The sequence below is a fragment of the Sorghum bicolor genome, chromosome 4 (assembly GCF_000003195.3).
Source record: "Sorghum bicolor cultivar BTx623 chromosome 4, Sorghum_bicolor_NCBIv3, whole genome shotgun sequence".
Taxonomy (NCBI): Eukaryota; Viridiplantae; Streptophyta; class Magnoliopsida; order Poales; family Poaceae; genus Sorghum; species Sorghum bicolor.
Window position 1 is genome coordinate 6222182 of NC_012873.2, and position 20289 is coordinate 6242470.

Below are 20289 nucleotides of genomic sequence, written 5' to 3' on the forward strand. Positions count from 1 at the left end.
TAGATTTAAAAAAATTATCTCATAAATTAGAAATAAACTACGTTATTAATTAATGCTCTATGAATATGCTGCATAATATTCGATATGATTAGAATCTTAAAAAGTTTTTAAATTTTACGTGTAACTAAATAAAGCCTAAACGATCCCGTCCGGCACTTGGAAACGCGCACTGGTTCTCGTTTTCCACACTGCTTGCCAAACCTCAGTACTGGACTCTGGACGGACGCCTGACGGTAGCTTCGAAGCCGTTTCGGCAGAACAACTTTCCATTCGAACATTCCATGGCTCTGTCCATCTCAAATGCAAGTGCCGGGCGTGCGGCCTCTCTGCAGCACCGGGGTTTACAGCCGGTGGGCCACTGCATTTGAGGTGATTCAAAAACTTTTTAGATTTTGACACTATAACACTTTCGTTTTTATTTGATAAATATTGTCCAATCATATAGTAACTAGACTTAAAAGATTCGTCTCGTGATTTACAGACAAACTGTGTAATTAGTTTTTGTTTTTATCTATATTTAATATTTTTTTACATGTGCCGTAAGATTCGATGACGGGGAATCTTAAATTTTTTTTGATTTTTGGGGGTCAACTAAACAAGTCCTGAGAAAAAACAGCTCACATGCTATGGTACTACTACTAGGCGAAGAATTTAGGGGTTTTGATTGTGAGCTTAAAAAAAGAGAGGCTGTGAACTATGAGTTGTAGAAAAGATGTGAGAAAATCAAAAGCTATTGATTGAAACAACTATAAAACTGTAGGTTTGATAAGAAATCCCTGTACTGCCTCTAAAGGCTTGAAATAGTTTATATATTTATACCTACTACTAAATTGTGAAAATTTTAGTCTACCTCAAAGCTTATGACAAGGTTAAGTGGGAGTTTTTGGAGGAGGTTCTATACAGGAAAGGTTTTGTAGAGAAATGGATTCAGTGGATAAATGAGTCAGTTAGAGGTGGTAGGGTATGTATTGATCTCAATGGTGACAAAGGGGAATTTTTCAGAAGCTACAAGGGGCTAAGGCAGGGAGACCCATTATCCCCCCTTCTGTTTAATTTGGTGGCTGATGCTCTATCAGAGATGTTATCAAGGGCATGTGCTACAGGGATTATTAATGGTCTGGTTCCCAATCTAGTTGAGGGAGGTCTGTCACACTTGCAGTATGCTGATGATACTGTGATCTTACTGCAATACTCACCTGAGATCTTAAGGAACATTAGACTAATTTTGTCAAGTTATGAGGTAATGTCTGGCATGAAAATTAACTATGAGAAAAGTGAAATCTTCTCCATTGGGCTTGATGAGGAGGAGATTCTTCTTGCTACCAATATCTTGGGGTGTAAGGTTGGCTCTTTGCCAATGAGATACCTGGGTATGCCTGTCAGCAGCGCAAAAATCTCTAAAACACAGCTGGGTTACGTGAGTGATAAGATTGAAAAAAGACTGGGGACATGGCAGTGTGAATACTTATCCTCAGAGGGGAGATCTAGTTTGATTGATTCCTGCCTGTCAAGTGTCCCGCTTTATACCATGGGAGTGTATCAACTCTATGAAGGCTACTTTCAAAAGATTGATGCTATTAGAGAAAGATTTTACTAGCAAGGGACTTCTAAGAAGAGGAAGTATCATATGGTCAAATGGGAAGCACTAAGTAGACCCAAAGAATTTGGGGGCTTAGGTTTCATGGATGTAAGAGTTATGAACACTTGTCTTCTGGCTAAGTGGATTGACAGACTTGAGAGAGGAGATAATAGTCTTTGCTGCTCTTTGCTCAGGAAAAAAGTATCTGGATAATAAAAGCATCTTTCAAATCAAGAATAAGAAAGGGTCTCAGTTTTGGAGGTCTCTACTAGATATTAGAGAGTGGTATCAAAGAGGTAGAGAGGTGATCGTCAAGTCAGGTGCTCAAACTAGATTCTGGCATGACTAGTGGTTAGGTAATTGTCCACTGAGAGTTAGTTTTCCCAATTTATTCAAGATTGCATCCAACACTGAGATGATGGTTAAGGATGCTTTGGTAGATGGCCAGTGGTCTATAGAGTTTAGAAGGCAACTGAATGAGTCTCTTTTTGATGAATGGAATGGATTACTAGAGCTTATGGGTTCAGTGGTTTTGACAAAGGGAAAGGATTTGGTTACATGGAATTTAGACAAATCTAGTAAATACTCAACAAGATCGCTGTAGAAGTTCATGACTAATGGAGGAATCACAGATAATAGAATGATGTCGGTTTGGAAATGTTGTATTCCCTTGAAAGTGAAAATTTTTATATGGATGACAACTCATGATCGGATTCAATGTGCAGTACAGCTGAAAAAGAAAAAATGGTCTGGTCAAGAGGTCTGCTTTATGTGTGGCAAGCCTGAAACCTCTGACCATATACTTTTCCAATGTCCGCCTGCAGTGTTTCTCTGGTCCTTCCTGAGAACCTGCTTGGGATGGTCCTCGTCTCCCATTAACTGTGAATCGCTGTTTAGAGATATAATACAAAAATGTAGAGGTGAGAATCAAGGGGTGACATTGTTTATTTGTGCAGGTGCTTTATGGTCTACGTGGAAAGCTCGTAACGATGTGGTGTTCAACAAGAAGGTTCTGTTAATGCCAGAGAGTCTGATCCACAAGATGATCATGCTGATTAAAACCTGGAGCCCGCTTCTGAAGCCCAAAATGAAGCCTACGGCGGAAGAAATGATCCTCGCACTGTCAGCTGGGGCTGCGTCTGTGTAGTCCATTCTTCTATCCAGCTCGGTGTCGCTTCTCATTAGACTATGTCAGCTTTCCTTGATTACTGATAAACTAGTGTTTCTTTAAACTGCTCAGCTAGAGGTTTTGGTTAGTTCTGTGGGGTGAGGTCTTTTTGTTTCTTCTTGTCCTTGTCCTGTAAGCTGGTATCCCAAGCATCGCTACGTTGGCTCGTTAAGCTTTCAATAAAGCCGGGCAATGCCTTTTGTCTAAAAAAAAGAGACGACGACCATTTGAACTATCTTTGTAAATGAAGTTCACAAGCTATTTTAGGAGATCGTGACAATTTAAAGGTCATCTCCTAAAATATATTTTGTGCTACTGGAAGACATTATTCATAGAAATTTAGGGTCAGTTGGTAATGCCCCTAAAAATTGGCATCGAATAGAAAAATTCATAACTTCTCCAAATGAAGTTGGCTCTATGAGTCCGAGGACTTTATAGTTGATAAGTTTTTTTATTTAAAATCATAATGGTATGGAATCATCAATAAGTGGTGGAGGAAGAGCTCTGAGCAGCTGACGACGAATACGATGGGACATAGCGCAGCCCGACTTCGATGGAAAACGACTGGTCGTGGAGGTTAGGAACAGTCGCGCAGAGTGCACTTCCCAAAAACCTTATTCGTCCTCTTCAGGTGCAGAATCGCAAGGACGAGGATTTTGGAGACTTGATATCCTGATCACTGGTATATGTAGATGCTCGAGATGGAGAAGCTATGACGATAGTACAATAGCGACAATTGGCAAGCTTGATTAGATGCGTTTTGGTGTAGGCCGATAGGCAATTTATATAGGACTGTCTAGCCTGATCTCGAGTCGCTATAATGATCTAAACCATTTAGGACTCCTATCCACAAACTTAAAGACCAAGTAACCAAAAACTAACACTAGTACATGGGCACACTATACAGGCGATTGGTAACATATTTCTACAGGCGTTTTCCAGATCCGTCTGCGCTGGAGGCCAGTAGAAATCGTCCATTTCCATAGGCGGTTGCTTGAGAGCCCCTAGTAGAAATCATTTACACAGGCGGCTCTCTTAGGGAACCGCCTGTGTAACACAGGCGGTTCCCTAAGAGAGACGCCTGTGTAAACCTATTAAAATATGTATTATTAATTAATTAATTAATTAATTAATTTATTAATTTATTATTTAAATATATTGATATTGGTTGGTCTTCTAACATAGCAACATGTAATTTAAATACTTCATCTCAGACATACATTTGTATACATCAAAGTTTGGTGCTCAAAGACATAAAGTTAATTACAAGAGTATATCCATCATCACACATCATATATATATACATCAAAGTTTGTTTCTGTTCTCTAATAACCTTCTTTAGTAAGTTTGAGCTTACTAATCTCTGTTAGCACTCGGAACTGTGGCCTGGATAATTGGCTTTCATCATCATGATATTTGCCTTCACGTGGAATGACATGCTTTATGATGAACGAGCAGATGTCCTCAACTATGTTGTCTAAAGCACGTCTGTCTATGCGCTCCGCCGTCCCTTGCTTATATACCTGCAAAGAAAGTTTATAAATATTATATATTTTATGACTTCCAACTTTAATAGACTATTACTTATATTACCTTGTCAGGGTTCCTTGCATATCGTCCGTTTTCTCTCATGTTCTCGCACGTAGTAGCCACAGAGGACAGATAACGGTGGTTGCTTCATGCACTGTATAATAGGAGAGTGGTTATTTAATTATAGTTGCAACTGTGGTCGTATGTGTATGATTTGTATTCATAATATTAAATTTTTATACGTACCGGCCAGTTATGTATAACCTCCAATGGTTGCCCTGGTCTCTTGGACTCGCGCTTTCCATGATTTATCTTATAGAACCTGTATGCCCTATGATCTCAAATAGAATCACCATGTTATTGTCAAATTCTCACTATGCTTAAGTATGCATGCATAGCTTGACTTACAGCTCTAGCAGTTTGATGAATGGAGCATAGCTTTCTTTCGGGTAATCTGTGGAGTCTAGTACCAACACCCTTCCCTCCTTGGGATAAATGATGAAGCATATCCAGTGCCTCCTGCGCGAATTAAATCCATGATGCATTTATGCATTGGAATAATTTAGATAGATATTTGTAAACTCACACTTACCCAAAGTGGTACAGGGCCACCACCGCTTTCCTGTCTTAAAACTTTATTAGTGAATGTCTAATGTAGAAGGCGTATTTGGCTTCAAAATCAAGTTTCAATTTTCGGAGTTTCTCATCCCGTTCTGCACCTTCCAAACCATGTACCTCTGTGCTGTCATTCTTGATCCGGAATGTTTGCCGATCTTCGGCTATATCTATTGGGCAGAGATAGGCATTCCTTTCTTCGGCATAATAATTTAGGTCCGAACCAAAATACAAATCTTGTTGATCATATAACATTCTGCAAGACAGAAGCATGTCAGATATTGAAAATTGATGCAACTACAATGTGTGTAACTATGTAACACTTACAATGCAAATGCCGTTACGATCTGTACATCTAGCATCTCGTGGTTCATCAGTGCCCACATGTCATCAAATGTAAGCATGCATTTGTCACTACTCTGGCTGAGAAATGCTATTTGTGGTATGCGCATGCTTATTGTGTCGATGCCAGCAGAAGAGGCTCTCATGTACCAGTCATGAAACCTTTTTATACCACTTGGTTTCTTCATAAGTTTGGTCCGACTGAGTAGAGGCTTTCTCCACACGTACTTTTTGGGGATAGTCTTGTAGTCTTCTGCAGTTGGCACCTTGAAATTGATAGGAGTTATGACCTTAGGCGCCGGCACCCCTGACTTTGCTAGCTCAGAAATCTCATGCTCTTGTATTGTGCGTTTCGAAGCAATGCCTGACAAAAATCTCACTTGCCCAGCTGATTTTTTCTTTGGCTCGTATGGTGAAATCAACTTAGGTGTCAGAAATACTTTCTTCTTTGGCACCTTTGGTGGCTCACTTATTGGTTCTAGATCTTTGAGTTGTGGGGAAGGGGTGGAATTGAATGGTGGTGGAGATTGTGTTGACTGTGGGGTATAAAGATCATGGAGAGGAGATGGTTGATGGACAGGGAAAACATGGAGAGGTGATTCTGGTGGGTCAGGAAGAGACTGGGGAGGTGAAGGCGGTGGGTTAGGAAGAGGATCGACATGAGCTGACGACTCCTGGGTTAGTGGCATCTCTTGAGCGGGTGGTGGTGGCTCCCTTAGTTGCACGTCCCTCCGAGACCAAAGGATGAAATTGTTTATCGCCTGTCCTAGTTTCACAATGTCCTCGGGACCAGGGATGTCTAGAATCTCGTCCTCATATCCTTGGACCACGGTTGATACCTCTACTCTGCAGTAGTCTTTAGGGATGTAAGCACCATGGTATTTAGGTTCTCCTGGGATCGCTTTGCCCGTGGCTACTTCCCTTGTACGATGATTGTTAATCCCATATCTTATGACAAGGGAGCAAGGTGTAGAAGTAACAATGTCGTCAACTGGATAGTGATCCTTGTTTGCCGTAGATGCGACACTGCTTGGAATGATTGTTTCACTTGATGCCACCAACGGTTGCGACACCACTGGGACTAGCTGCATTTGGGGAGGTTGAGTGCTCATTTGGGTAGCTGCATTTGACATGGCACTCGCTAGTTTCTCCATCAACTCAGGAGGAGGATTTTCTAGCAACTTCCCCATCATCTCTTGGAAGTCTTTCTTAGCCTCTCGAACACGGCCAGGATGCTCGGGGTTACCGAGGCCAACACTAAGGATGTCCCTCTCCCTTCGTGGCGTAAACTTGCCTTCCTGCTGCATGCCTACCACTGCAAAGATGCTCTTCATTGCTTCAACAAGCATTGGGTCTTCAAAGGACACACCCATCTCGGTTTCCTTTGGTTTCCGAGCACGGATCCAATTCGCGGACCTTTCACCGACTTGCTCGGACAGAACTGGCAACCCTACTGCCTTCTTCGCAGCCTCTTCTTGCCTCCATTTAGGAACTTGGTGCCGGTAACCACCTGTGCCTAGATGGTGGTGGTACTTGTTCCTCTTTGCGAGCTGGGAGTTGGCTTCGCTCCGAGCTAAGAAGTTAGGGTCATTCCTCTGCTCTAGAAAAACAGCCCACTGCCCTTTAGTAATATTGTATTTGGATGTCGGATCCATCCCTGTCTTTGCATACTTGACATTCATCTCCGACCTCCAATTTCGGAAACTAACCGCACATTGCTGCCTTCACTAAATCTTCTGGCACATTTCTAGGAAACTGGAACCTTGTCTTAATCTTATCCCAAATTTTGATCTTGTGATTATTCGACACACCGGCCCAGTTCTTAACTGTGATATCAAGAAAGTCCCTCACACAGAAACCAATTGCATTCCTGTATTTGGGTAGGGCCTCCTCTGGAGCTAGGGGCTGTCCGGTAGGGCTCACATCTGTGATGGCATATGTGTCATCTGGAAATTGGTTCAACCCTCTCTCGCCTCGTTTCAAACCTAGCCGCTTCCTTTTCCTAGATTGACATGGCCTCTGAGGGCTCGTCGTTGCGGTCGTCGGTTCCGGTGCGTCTTCGTGTGCCACTTCCTCCTGAGACATCATCTCTCTAAACTGAGAAATTGCCTCCTGAGTATAGACATGTGAATCATGGGCGTGTTTATATGTAGAAACTATGAATAGAAATCATTTAATTACATGAAATCGTGAATGTCTCTAATTTACCTCATCGGCTTCTGTATTGTAATCGGGGTCACGTGCCAATTCACGACGAGTCTTCCTCACTTCTAGAGGCTCCATGTCGTCGCTAGCTTCTTGTTCATAGGACGAACCTGATGCTTCGCCCGTTTCTACTTGTTTCGTGACCTCACGAGCTTGTTCCATAGGGTCGGATGACCCTTCTACTTGCTCCGTGGGTTGGGACTGCATTGCTTCGTCCTTGTGCGGAGAACTCATCGCAGAAATCTATGTAATTTATGCATAAAATTAAATTTATGTATCCTGGGGTATATACACTAATATATCATACACTAATATTTATTGATTCAATCACATGCGCAAATTATACTTTCTTCAATCGCATAAAGTGCACAGTAAATTCTACAAAAATTACAGTAGCTTCTACATACTATCCATAGTCTACTACAGAAATTTCATTGCATTTGAATAAACATAGCAATCTCTATGAAAAAGAGAAATTAACATTGCAATTAATCATGTGAGAGCAAGATAAATGCACAAATCATATTTTCTTCAAACACATGACCATATTATATATAAAACTGATACAACAATATCATAGAATTGTACTGAAATAATATTTTTTATTTTACATTTTTATTTATAATTATAAACCATTTATCAAGCCCTATGCAAGTTAAATCCACAACTTATTTATATTGCAACCAAAATTTTAAAAATTTTACCATACAACAAAGGATTAAAGACATAATACATATTATTTTTGAAATAGACATACACATATTTCATTACATCATACATATATGAATTATTATATATATATATATATATATATATAAAGAATTAAAGACATAAGACATATATAAATAATTAAATAATTGAATACATATATTATTAAATAATTGAATATATATATGAATAATTAAATTATATTAGTATTATAACAACTAAATACATATGTGAATAATTGAAGTTAAAAAAACTCAAATCTCTCTTCTCCCTCACTAGGCCGGCTCTGAGCCGGCCCACGGCGGCTCTGCCAAGTGGGGCCCACGGTCGGGTCGTCCCCTACCTTGGCCGGCCCTCTCTCTCCTCCCGCACTCGCCGGCGACGCAGCCGCACCCACCACCTGCTGCAGCCGCAGCCGCACCCGCCGCTGCCGTAGCCGCACCCGCCGCTGCACCCGCACCCGCACCCGCCTCGCACCAGCCGCCGCCGCCGCCGCACCGTCGCAGCTGCACCCGCCTCGCACCGCCGCCGGCCGCCTCTATCTCCCGTTCGCTTCTCTCCTTGGCCGGCCACCTAGAGCAGAGGAGCTTACCTCGCGCGAAGACGTCGAAGGGCTCCGAGGCGTCGCAACGGCGGGCAGAGCTAGCGTGCGGCGGCGGCGGAAAAAACCGACAGCTAGACAGCGTACCTTCTGTTTGAAAAATTGGCCCGCCTTGTGACTTAGGAAAATTTCAGTCTCTTCAATATATACCGCAGCCATTTCGGGTGGTATTGACCACCGCCTGTAGAAACCATTTCTACAGGCGGTGGTCAATGCCAACCGCTTGTAGAAATGAGTTTCAATTAGTTTTTAAATTATTTTGTAGAATTATTTTAAAAGCTTCAAAAATTCATATCTTATCAAATATTGGTCCAAATATAGTGAAAAAAAGTTTATTGTGTTTCTATTAAGTAGATCTACATGTTAATAATATTAAATGCCATGTTTGAGATACTTTTATATGCAGCTTTATTTAAAATGATTTAAATTGAATATGTGCCTCATATCTTGTTTAATACATAAATAATTCTAGGAATACCAGAAAAATGTAAATCCAATTTTGTTAGCTTTATTGTAGTGTGTAAATGCTATGAAAAATATATTTCTTTGTGCAATTTATCGTTGACAATATAAATGTGAGGAACCCATATGTTTGAGCATAGTTCGGTGGAATGACTCTATACGTTTGTGAAGCATGTATGTTATGCCTATCTCCAAATGTCTTGAAATTTTTTTGGCAAGCTTCTACACTCAAATGATAACCCCACACAAGATCTTAGGATTTTCTGGTCATGCAAGCTATTATTACATTTTTCTTTGTGCTAAATGAGATGAAAAATAGTGGACTACACCCAGATCCCACTAGGTTTTTCCACCAACCATAAGGAAGTTTTATTTCCTATGGTATATAAGACCCTGTGGAGAAGTTTGGCACCATTTGGAGTCATTTCAGGGGTAGACTTAGTTCAAGCACTAATTAGTGGGTGATGTCGCACGGAAATTCAATTAAACCGGATAAAGTAACAAACCACATCAGAAAAATTCCAAACTTGGTGGATGGAACATCAATGGCACTAGTAACCCTTAGTAAAAGTTTGAGACCAATACGACATCAATGGCACTAGTAACCCTTACATGTAGAAATAGAGAAGGGCACATAGCATAAGGCATTTTATCATAAATAGATTACATGGCAAATGACAAATAAAATCTAGGCAGCTACTGTTCTTCCTTGTCCATCATGACGCACCCAGGGCAACGAGCTCTGTGAAATGCTTCGCTCAACATTCTTTATCTTTACTGGATGGTCGTCTACAAAGAGAGACATGTCCCTGAACTGGTTAAATTCATCCAAGTCACATACACCATCAACTCCGATGGCTTGTTGCTTTCCAGGGAAAACTACGTGCTTTGGATGGTCCGTAATTTTCTTCTTATCATTAGGAGAGAGGACCTGCTCAGCATAGAAGACCTGTGCAGCAAGGTTAGCCATTATCCATGGATCATTTTTGTAGCCTACCTTGCTTAGATCTAGAACTCTAATCCCATAGTTGTCCACTGTGACATGTTTGACTTCAACCCATTCACACCGAAATACAGGGATCTGAAATGTACCATAGTCTAGTTCCCATATGTCCTCAACGAAGCCAAAGTAAGTTGTTTCCTCACCAGTTTCAGAGTCTAAGGCGTCGCATCGAACACCACTATTTTGTGCCATGCTCTTTTGGTCTTTGGACTTGGTACAGAACGTGAAGCCACTAATATCATAGGTTTGCCAAGTCGTGACCTGGCGTGATGGCCCAGATGCCAAGACCTTGATGGTGCGATCCTCGAGTGTTTCCCCATCTGGAATGTCCTGCTCCCTTAGCCATAAGGTGAACTGGTTCTTATTTTGAACGTAGGGACACTCTCGTACTTCCTATTGTGAACTCCCTTGAGTACTCTAACCCAAAAAAAATCCTCTGCTAGGCATAGGGCTTGATGCCCAAACTAGGATAAACCCTTGGTGTCTTAAGTGTTAACCACTAAAGTGCGACACATCAACCACTAATCACTTGTGTTTATGAACCCACGACACCCTCACTACAAATCATCTCTATATTTTCTTTATCTCTCTCCTAGGAGCAAAAGGGAGTGTGTTTGTGAGTATTCATGTGATGTCAACTTGAACTATGTTTGGGAGTCAAATGCTCGACATTACAATTTAACTGTATTTAGTTTAGATGTTTTTCATACACTAGTAGAGAATGGGCTTCAGTCGCAGGTCATGCAATCGGGACTAAGGCCTTGTTTAGTTCGCAAAAATTTTCAAGATTCCCCGTCACATCGAATCTTTGGTCGTATGCATGGAGCATTAAATATAGATAAAAATAAAAACTAATTGCACAGTTTATCTGTAATTTGTGAGATGAATCTTTTGAGCCTAGTTACTCCATGATTGGACAATGTTTGTCAAATAAAAACGAAAGTGCTACAGTAGCCAAAAACTAAAGTTTTTGCCAACTGAACAAGGCCTAAAACGAACACTTCAGGACTAAAAAAATAATTTGAATCCAGGGCACCTCTTGCGATTCATGGGATTGAAACACAGGACCTCTAGCCCCACACGTAGCTAGCTTTCTTATTAACAACTCAACCACACATCATGTGACCAAGTCCTAGGTGCTCTCCTTTTAAATTCATCCATGGGGATCTTTAGTCGGTGACACCAACCAAGACTAAAGGGATTGATGTTAGCACTAGGGACTAAAGCTAAAGGTGACTTTTAGTCTTGGTTGGTGTTATCAACTGGGACAAAAGGGCCTTCGGTGCCCATGAAATTTAGACTCAGGACTAATGCTCACATTAGTCTTGGGCGCCAACATGACCGAGAATAAAGGTGCGAACAAAAGGTCATTTCTCTACTAGTGGGAGTCAAGAATGGAAAAAATAGAAAAAGAAGGCCTAAATCTTGTTTAGCATCTTGGTTAAATTACACTAGAGAAGACTTTGTGATTTTATTCATGGACGACGCATAAAACTCACATTATTCTACACAATAATATTTGGCACTAGCGGTTGTTGGTGTTGTTTCTCACAACTGACATCTACTAGTAAGATATGTCCTTAGCAATGGCTAGGACAAAAATGAAAGAAAATATATAATTGGAGATTTGGTTACTTTTGGAAGGCATATAATCACTAGGTCGTTGCTATATGTGAACCCAGCCATACCATGTGCTTCACGGCCTTTTGGTAGTTGTTTATATTTTTTGTTTTTCATGCCTTGAGACAAAGTTGAAATTTTCATATACATCGTGCCCTTTTATACAAATCTACAATTATTTAATATGTTACTAGTTAGTAATGGCCATGACAAAAATCAAAGAAAACTTAATGGACTGAATCACTGAAGCATCTATTTGGAGATCTGGTTACTTTTGGAAGGAATATAATAACCAGATCATTGCCAGGTAACCATGTACTTGTGCTTCAGGCCCTTTTGGCAGTTGTTTCCATTTTTTTTTGTCTTTTCCCGCCTTGAGACAATGTTCAAATTTCCACACATTTCACAAATAAATTTTCCAGGGAACCCTTCACACAAATCCACCATCATTTAATACACAAATCAACCATCATTTAATACACAAATCAACCATCATTTAATACACAAATCTATCATCATTTAATACATTACTAATATATATATCCCTAAGATCTCAGACCTAAATTCATCCTCTTTCTAGGAAAATACAGAGAAAATTTCTTCAGAGGTGAAGGGAGGCCTCTCGCTCCTCCACCTCCACCCATCCATCATCTGAGCAGGAGGTTAGTACCGTGTAAATCCTATCTTACATTTTGCTTGTCGATGGATCCTATGTTTTTTTTTAATTTCTTCATTTCTTAGTAGCATGGGTTGCAGACTACTGCACTATATATTTTTGTAGGCCGCCAAAATTTTTTTTATGTAGCTGAGCCCACCTCTGGCCCCGAGCCTGATCCGCCACTGCTTAAGGCCGCACTGCCGCTCACGGGATTGGGAAGTCAGGTCGGATCCACTGCTCAAGGGGTGGGAAAGGGGTGTCGACACGCTAGATCTGCCGCTTGGGGGTGGAAAGAGATTGATCTGCTGCTCAGGGGGTGGGGAAGGGGGTCGCCATGCCGGATCTGCCGCTCAGGGGTGGGGAAGGGGCACCGTCATACTAGATTCGCTGTTCGGAGATGTAGAAGGGGCGCTAGATCCGCTGGAGCCACTTGGTGGTGGGGAAGGGGCACTGTCATACCAGATTCACTGTTCGGAGATGGAGAAGGGTCGCTAGATCTGCCAGAGCCACTTGGTGGTGGGGAAGGGGCGCTAGATCTACTTGGTGGTTAGGGTGCTCTAGCTCGACGGTGAGGAAAGGGCGCCGAATCTGCTTGTTGGTGGGGAAGGAGGCGAAGTGGCACCAAATCCACTCGGTGGTGGGGTGGGGAAGAGGTGCAGAGTTCCGCTAGCCCGTTTCCGCTCATGCACTGAGGGGACATGTGAGTGAGAGTGAGAGAGGGAGAGTAAAGGGTTAGGGTTTCAGTGTTTGTTTATATACTCGAGATGGTAGTGGGCTGCTGTGGTTTAGTGGGCTAGGCCTGATTTCATAGATGGACAGCTTATAAATGTTTGCCTCCATAAATAGATTTACCAAGGCGGGCCCTTAATGCGCTCACATCCAAAATAGGCCCATTTTTATAGGTGGGTGTGTTAAGAGGTCCATTTCCATAAATCTATGTTTGGCCGCGAACATTTTTGACTGCCTCCACAAATAAAATGACAGCCAACATAAACCAGTTTTGTGAGACGAGCATTTCTTGAACGCCTCCGTAAAAACATCCACCTTAGAAAATGCTTAGGTATTTTAGGAGACAGTTGAATTTTATGAACACCTGTTAATGATTGGAGAGTGCCTCACGAAATCATTTATCTAGTAGTTACATTTTCAGTACATACATAAGCAATCTACCTTTAGGTGTTAATTTGTTCACCATGGTTACTGTACTTTCCAAACAGCCAGGTGGAGTAGCAATGGTCAGCCTGAAGGAGATGGCTCGGTTGGATAAGGAGCGCGCCCCGCCAGCATGGCTGCATACGCTGCTGGCGACAACATTTTTTGATGCATGCCCGGAGCACCAGGAAAGCGAGGGCTGCGCTAACAGGAGGACCGCTAGCTGCAACTTCTTCTGCACTCACTGTGCTGGCCATGCCCTTTGCTCTAGCTGCCTCGACAACCATGAAGGCCATGAACTCATCCAGGTACACAGGACCACACTCTGTCGTGGCAAAGGTGGATTAGTTCCATCTTTTGAAAGAGAAATTGTCGTGATGCTTGCTTTGTGTGAGTTGCAGATCCGGAAGTTATCAGGCCACAATGCTGTGAAGGTAGATGACGTTCAGCATCTGCTGAGCGTGTCATTTGTGCAGACCTACCTCTACAATGGAGGCTATGTCGTGTTCCTAAACAGACGGCCTATGTATGGCCTGGGAAATCGTGGTGTGTTTCACTGTGAGGAATGTGAAAGGGGACTTCTGGATAAGGCTTACCACTTCTGCTCATTTGGGTGCAAGGTGAGACATCTATATCTCGCTCAATTCATGCTCAAGTTTTTTTTTGCATTGTAAAGTGTGGTGACTAGGACTTACTAGATTTCAAGTTTTCAACTATCATGTTATAGAAATGTGAAATGGTGATTCATGAGTTGAGGGGACTGAAGCATAACCTATTGCACCTTAGTCATAGGTAGGAAATATAGTTAATTTGGTTACACCAAGACCATGGGACGATTCTGTGAGGACCTATCAAATTTTCCCACTACACTTATCGCTTCCTATAGTGAATATAGATGACTACCTGTGTAATAGTACAAGATAGGCTTACAACTTCTAATTGAAGCTTATGATGAGGTATGCTAGCTAGCTATATATATGTGCAACTTTGAGTGCCATACACATACCTACTGATGGTGCCTTGTTGCTTTCATTCTAATTTTGCATTGTTGTGTTTTTAGGCTGAAGGAATAGAGGACCGACTTGACTTCAATGTCTCATTCGCCGTCAATCCAAACAAAGATGAGACAGAATTAGATGACAATGAAGGTTCATTTTCAGAAGCTGGGTACCACATGAGCATCGTGTAGCAAGCCTAGAGGACAACAATATAGGTGAAAGGGAATGTTTTCAATGCCATGCTCTACACTATCTAGGCAATCGTCCGACAATGTTGACCCAATGCACTATATAGATAATGCTTTCAAATTGTATGCATGGACCATGTGATTCGCACATGCAAGAAATAATCTTGAAACTGGGAGTATGTAGACATGGTTTAAATTAATTATTGTCCAAGGAATGTTTTAACTTTGTCAAGTTTGATTTGTTCTTGTGTTATTCATCCAATTCATTTCTTGATATTTTGTTGCGAGTCTTTTTTTGAGAGCCAACATATGGTGATTATATCATATATAGAGAAAAGAAAAGCTGCATTAGTGGTGCAGCACATATTAGATGTTTTAACTTGTCTAGGAGCTAGAACAAAGTGAACAGCCGGCAAGCCATTAACATAAAATTAATTGCTCTCTCCTTTGGCGCATGGGCTAATAAGTCTTGTTCATCATGCTACATATCTATCCATGTTAATTTAATCATGTATATGTGGATGATCTTTAGTTTGTGCTGTGGCCAACTATTTCTTGTTTAGCGTGGTTCACTATTATATTGTTGTATCTTTATGTTTGCATGCCAACTTCAAGTAGTATACAATTCATGCCATTTGTTGCTCATGGTTTGATCGACTTGATCTCCAAAAGTAACAAATGCTTTTATGAGATCTTTGATTGCTACAATTACTCAAGGTTTCGCTTGCTCTCATTTGCTCATGATTTTGAACACTCAACCCACCAGTTGGATGTTTCACTAAGTGCACAATCTCACAAAGAGAGGTGTAGGGAGGTTTCACAAGGTTTAGAATAGCTTTAGCAACCACCAGAATTAGCTGCCCCATTAGAAGAGGGCCTTGGTTTATAAATTACCCCCACTCAGAAACTAGATGTTGGACTGTGTGTAAATTTATATTGGACTAGTCTAGTATATGACCTGACAGACAGTATTATTTTAACTTATGAACAACCATGAGAACTTCTGATGAACGTCATTGAATTTATTTATAAACATTCTAACTTCTGACGTGCACAAAACTTGAGAGACCAAGCAACTACCCCTTATGACCCCGGGTCTGATATGCATACTAGAGACTGGTCTAGTATGACCTGTCACAGTGCACTAAATGTTAGTTCTGATCCCGTGAGGCTCACTCATATCTCACATGGGTTGACTTCTTGATGCCTGCCCAGATGAAGCCTTAGCTTCGCTCAGTTGCTACTGATGCATGTGTTCTTAGAAGTCGTTGAGATACGGTTGGTCTGCGCCGCTCTTGTTGAACAATCCATGCAAAACATCTGAGTGCTGATCTAGGGACACGGATTACTGGCAGTGACGACTGATTACTGAATATAAGTGACCCCTATCCCTGACCGTAGCAATTTCATCTCTGCTTCTCATGTTGACATCATTTCCGCACTCAACCACCTGACAGTCGTACGTACATCATTTCTAGCTCCGGACCTTCAGAGAAGTAATAATTAACTAAACCAGACATTGCTGTGAGGCATGACACACAAGACAGTGACTTGATGGTCGGTATGTATAGGTACGTATACCTGTGTTCCTTGGTCCAGCACAGTGCTGATGGCGATTGAGGTTGTAGACTACCTTGCTGAAGCACAGGAGCAGTGGAAGCTACTATGAAACTGTAATTTTTTGAACAGGTCCATCGACCCTTTTGTTGTTAGAAAGGACCTGTTAACCACACCGAATTGGATCTCAGATCATACACCAGTAAAGGCTAGTATGCTCTAGGTTGCAAACAACGTAACCTATCACCCGCAGCAAATAACTGCAAAGATCAACAAATTAAGACTGATCTAGAGATCGATTAGCCCGAGTTAAAGCCCATCCTTTGCCACAAGAACTCATGAACATCCCCCGAGAAGGAAAGTCGAGGAGATGCACGTTTAAGGTTGTCCTAGGGTGGGCAAGCCACCACCTTGAACACCAATAATAGCAAAAGATTGGAAAAATAGGGTAAAAGTGTAGTAGATGTAAAAAGACTATTCACTACTGGAATCTGGGACATTGCCGAGTGCTGTTTATCGGGGCACTCGGCAAAGATTTAGTTTGCCGAGCGTAGCACTCGGCAAAATTTAGCACTCGGCAAATAATATTTTGCCGAGTGCCAAGCGGCAAACTCCCGCACTCGGTAAAACAACTTTTTGCCGAGTGTAACAGCACTCGGCAAAGACACCACTCGGCAAACATTTCTACCACCGTGACGGCATTTCCCTCCCGTTAGATTTTGCCGAGTGTTACCCGTTAGGCGCTCGGCAAAATTTTTTTATTAATTTTTTTATCAAAACTTTGCCGAGTGCCTCATGCACTAGCACTCGGCAAAGTTTATTTTGCCTAGTGTCAGGTCTTGGCACTCGGCAAATTTTTTTTTTGGATTTTGGACCCGAGTTTTTTTGTATAGCCTTCTGACTGTATTTGAAGCTCTAATCTAAAGTTTGGTGAAATTTTGAATTTTTTTGGTATATTTCGTTAATTTATTTTGTTTCCTTGCTTTTATCGGCGTATTTCAAATTTGAACTGCACATCCATGTTATAATGGAATTTTATCCTCCAAAATATGATATTCGTGACACGTATCATTTGATGAGGCCGTATGCACGGAGTCACATGAAATGTCAAGCATCTCGATGACGTAATATGTTGTGTTAGTTATAGGAAAAGTAAATTTTTATTATATAAAAAGGAAACGAAGTCTGAAAAATCACGAAACTTGTCGAGAAGTCTTGTAATCACATGCTGATCCTGTGGTAAAAAAATTGGATGATTTGGAGTAATTTGCGACTCACGATGCCTAAAACCCACACGTGTGTGCATGTGACAACTTGTTATCGCATGTGGATATGTGTGGGTTTTAGGCAACTGACGTCACAAATTACTCAAAATCTGTTCATTTTTTTACCATAGCCTACACATGCAGTAACATGATGCCTCCGCAAGTTTCGTTATTTTCGGACTTTGTTTGCATTTCATATAATTTAAAATCACTTTCTGGCCAAGTTCCTCGTCATGTTACATGAAAAAAGATGCCCGAAATTTGACGCAAATTTATGGATAGGGACTCAACATACATCAAATAACATGAATAACATTTTTCGAAGAACTAAATTGCACTATTCCATGTACCTGCAGTTCAAGTTAGAAATATTAAAAAAAATTCAAAGAAACGAAATAAACTAAGGAAATATATCAAAGTAATTCAAAATTTCCCCAAACATTTAAACTAGGTTTTAAATAATGTGTGTAGGCCACATAAAAAAACTGGGATAAAAAATAACAAAAAAAAGAAAAACTTTGCCGAGCGCCTTTGTAGGGCACTCGGCAAAGTTTGATATGCCGTGTGCGCATCCTGGGGCGCTCGGCAAAGTTTGATCTGCTGGTGGATCATGCCTGGACTTTTTTTTATACATGGCAAAGGCCGGCCTAATCATGTAAATTTGAGAAAAAAAGACGGCCCAATCGTCCCAATAGGAACCCTAAGTCCCAATTGGCTAAGTCCGGACACGCGTGCAGCGCGCCCGCCCGCCCTAATCCCAATCGCGCCCACCCAGCTGCGCCGCCGCCGCCGTCCCGCGCCCCAGCGCCGCCCCTCTCTGCCACCGTCCGCCGTCGTCCTGCTCACCCCTCCCCGCGCCGCCCGAACTCGCCGCGCCCCCGGGGATCCGTCGCAAGCGAGCTCTGTCGAGGGGCTCTGTTGCCGCCCGAACTCGCCGCGCCCCCGGGGCTCCCCGCGTTGCCTGCTGTCGAACCGGGTGTGGAGCGGTCGGAGATCAGGCCCGGCGACCACATCTACACCTGGCGGGCCGTTTACGCCTACTCCCACCACGGTACGCTCCTCGATCCCCACCCACAAGGTTTCCTGTTCTCGAGTTCTAGTAGCGAATTGTCGCCGCCGATGGCGTGGATCAGGAACTCTAAGTAGTGTAGGAGGGAAGTGCTTCGATGGATCAAGAATTTAATGTACCCTGATGGCTATGCAGCCAATCTAAGCAGGGGAGTCAACTTAGCCACTCTGCGAGTGAACGGGATGAAGAGTCATGACTACCACATATGGATTGAGCGGATACTTCCATCGATGGTTCGAGGCTATGTCCCTGAGCATGTGTGGCTAGTGCTGGCAAAGGTAAGCTACTTCTTCCGCCAGCTTTGTGCCAAGGAGCTATCTCTGGCCGTCATTACAGAATTAGAAACAATGGCACCTGAATTGGTCTGTGAGATGGAGAAGATCTTTCCACCCGGCTTCTTCTTGCCGATGCAGCATCTGATTGTGCACCTCCCGAACGAGGCACGGTTGGGGGGGCCAGTGCAAGCCCGTTGGTGCTACCCAATCGAGCGATGTCTAAAGACTCTTCGCAAGAAATGTACAAATAAAGCCAGAATTGAGGCTGCCATTACAGAGGCAAGCATTCGGGAGGAGGTAGCAAACTTCACAACATCCTACTACAAGCCGAACCTTCCTAGCAGGCATAATCCACCCCTTCGTTACAATGCTGGCGAAAATGAATCCACCCTCAGCCTTTTCAAAGGCGAACTAGGCAGCGCAAGTGGATCAACCCCCAAGAGATTGGATGTAGAAGAGTGGCGAAGGATCACGCTATATGTGTTCAGCAACCTTCCTGAGGTTGCTCCATTCATACAGTAAGTTCTCAACGAGCTTGTTTCATTACGACGACACTACTATGTATCGATCCCCATTGATTCTCTTTGGTACAGGGAATTTGTTCATCAAGAGTGGCGTCAATCAATTGATCCTACCCCGCACGAACATGATGCCCTTCTTTCAGAGGGTGCGGGAGCTGGGAGGCCTGATTTCATTTCTTGGTTCAAACAAAAGGTACTTTCCAATTTAGCTCGTACTTTCGTCTATAACTCGATATTCCCTAGTACATCGCAACATCCAATAGTATAATGATGTGTCAAGCTTGAACTTGCAGGCACAGACCTACGCGTCCATGAGTGATGAGTTGAGACAGGTTGCAAACGGCTTCGAGCCTAGGGTGAAGTCATATACTGGTTATGACGTGAACGGATATCGCTTCCACACGTCAAAACACGAGCAGACTCGGCCCAATCGGAAAAGCACTAACAGCCAAGTTTTTACGCTGGGCACTGATGGCGTCGAATACTATGGGGTAATTGGGGAGATCTATGAACTTTTATATGACAACCGGGTTCCTCTTACTCGTGTCATATTCAAGTGCCACTGGTTTGATCCTGGACAAACTAGACGGACCCCTCATCTTGGGCTAGTCGAGATTAGACATGATTCCGTCTATATAGGAAAAGATGTCTATATTGTGGCTCAACAGGCCGTGCAGGTGTATCATACGCCGTACGCGTGCACAGACAAAGACCATCTTAAGGGTTGGTCTATTGTGCACCAGGTATCTTCGCATGGTAAACTACCTCTTCCA

The 20289-nt window shown here is 42.4% G+C and overlaps 1 protein-coding gene across 1 annotated transcript; it reads left to right on the plus strand.

Moving 5' to 3' along the window:
* Nucleotides 13724-14832, plus strand: LOC8079462. The gene is made up of 3 exons (XM_002451657.2): nucleotides 13724-13951; nucleotides 14045-14263; nucleotides 14704-14832. Exons 1-3 carry the CDS (start codon nucleotides 13724-13726, stop codon nucleotides 14830-14832), a joined length of 576 nt encoding a protein of 191 aa, XP_002451702.2.

What these genes read in the sequence shown, in the direction of transcription:
- LOC8079462 (XM_002451657.2), top strand. Translation starts at nt 13,724, where the DNA reads ATGGTCAGCCTGAAGGAGATGGCTCGGTTGGATAAGGAGCGCGCCCCG. An exon ending in AAGGCCATGAACTCATCCAG is followed by an intron (nt 13,952 to 14,044) that starts GTACACAGGACC and finishes TGTGAGTTGCAG; the next exon opens with ATCCGGAAGTTATCAGGCCA. An exon ending in TCTGCTCATTTGGGTGCAAG is followed by an intron (nt 14,264 to 14,703) that starts GTGAGACATCTA and finishes TTGTGTTTTTAG; the next exon opens with GCTGAAGGAATAGAGGACCG.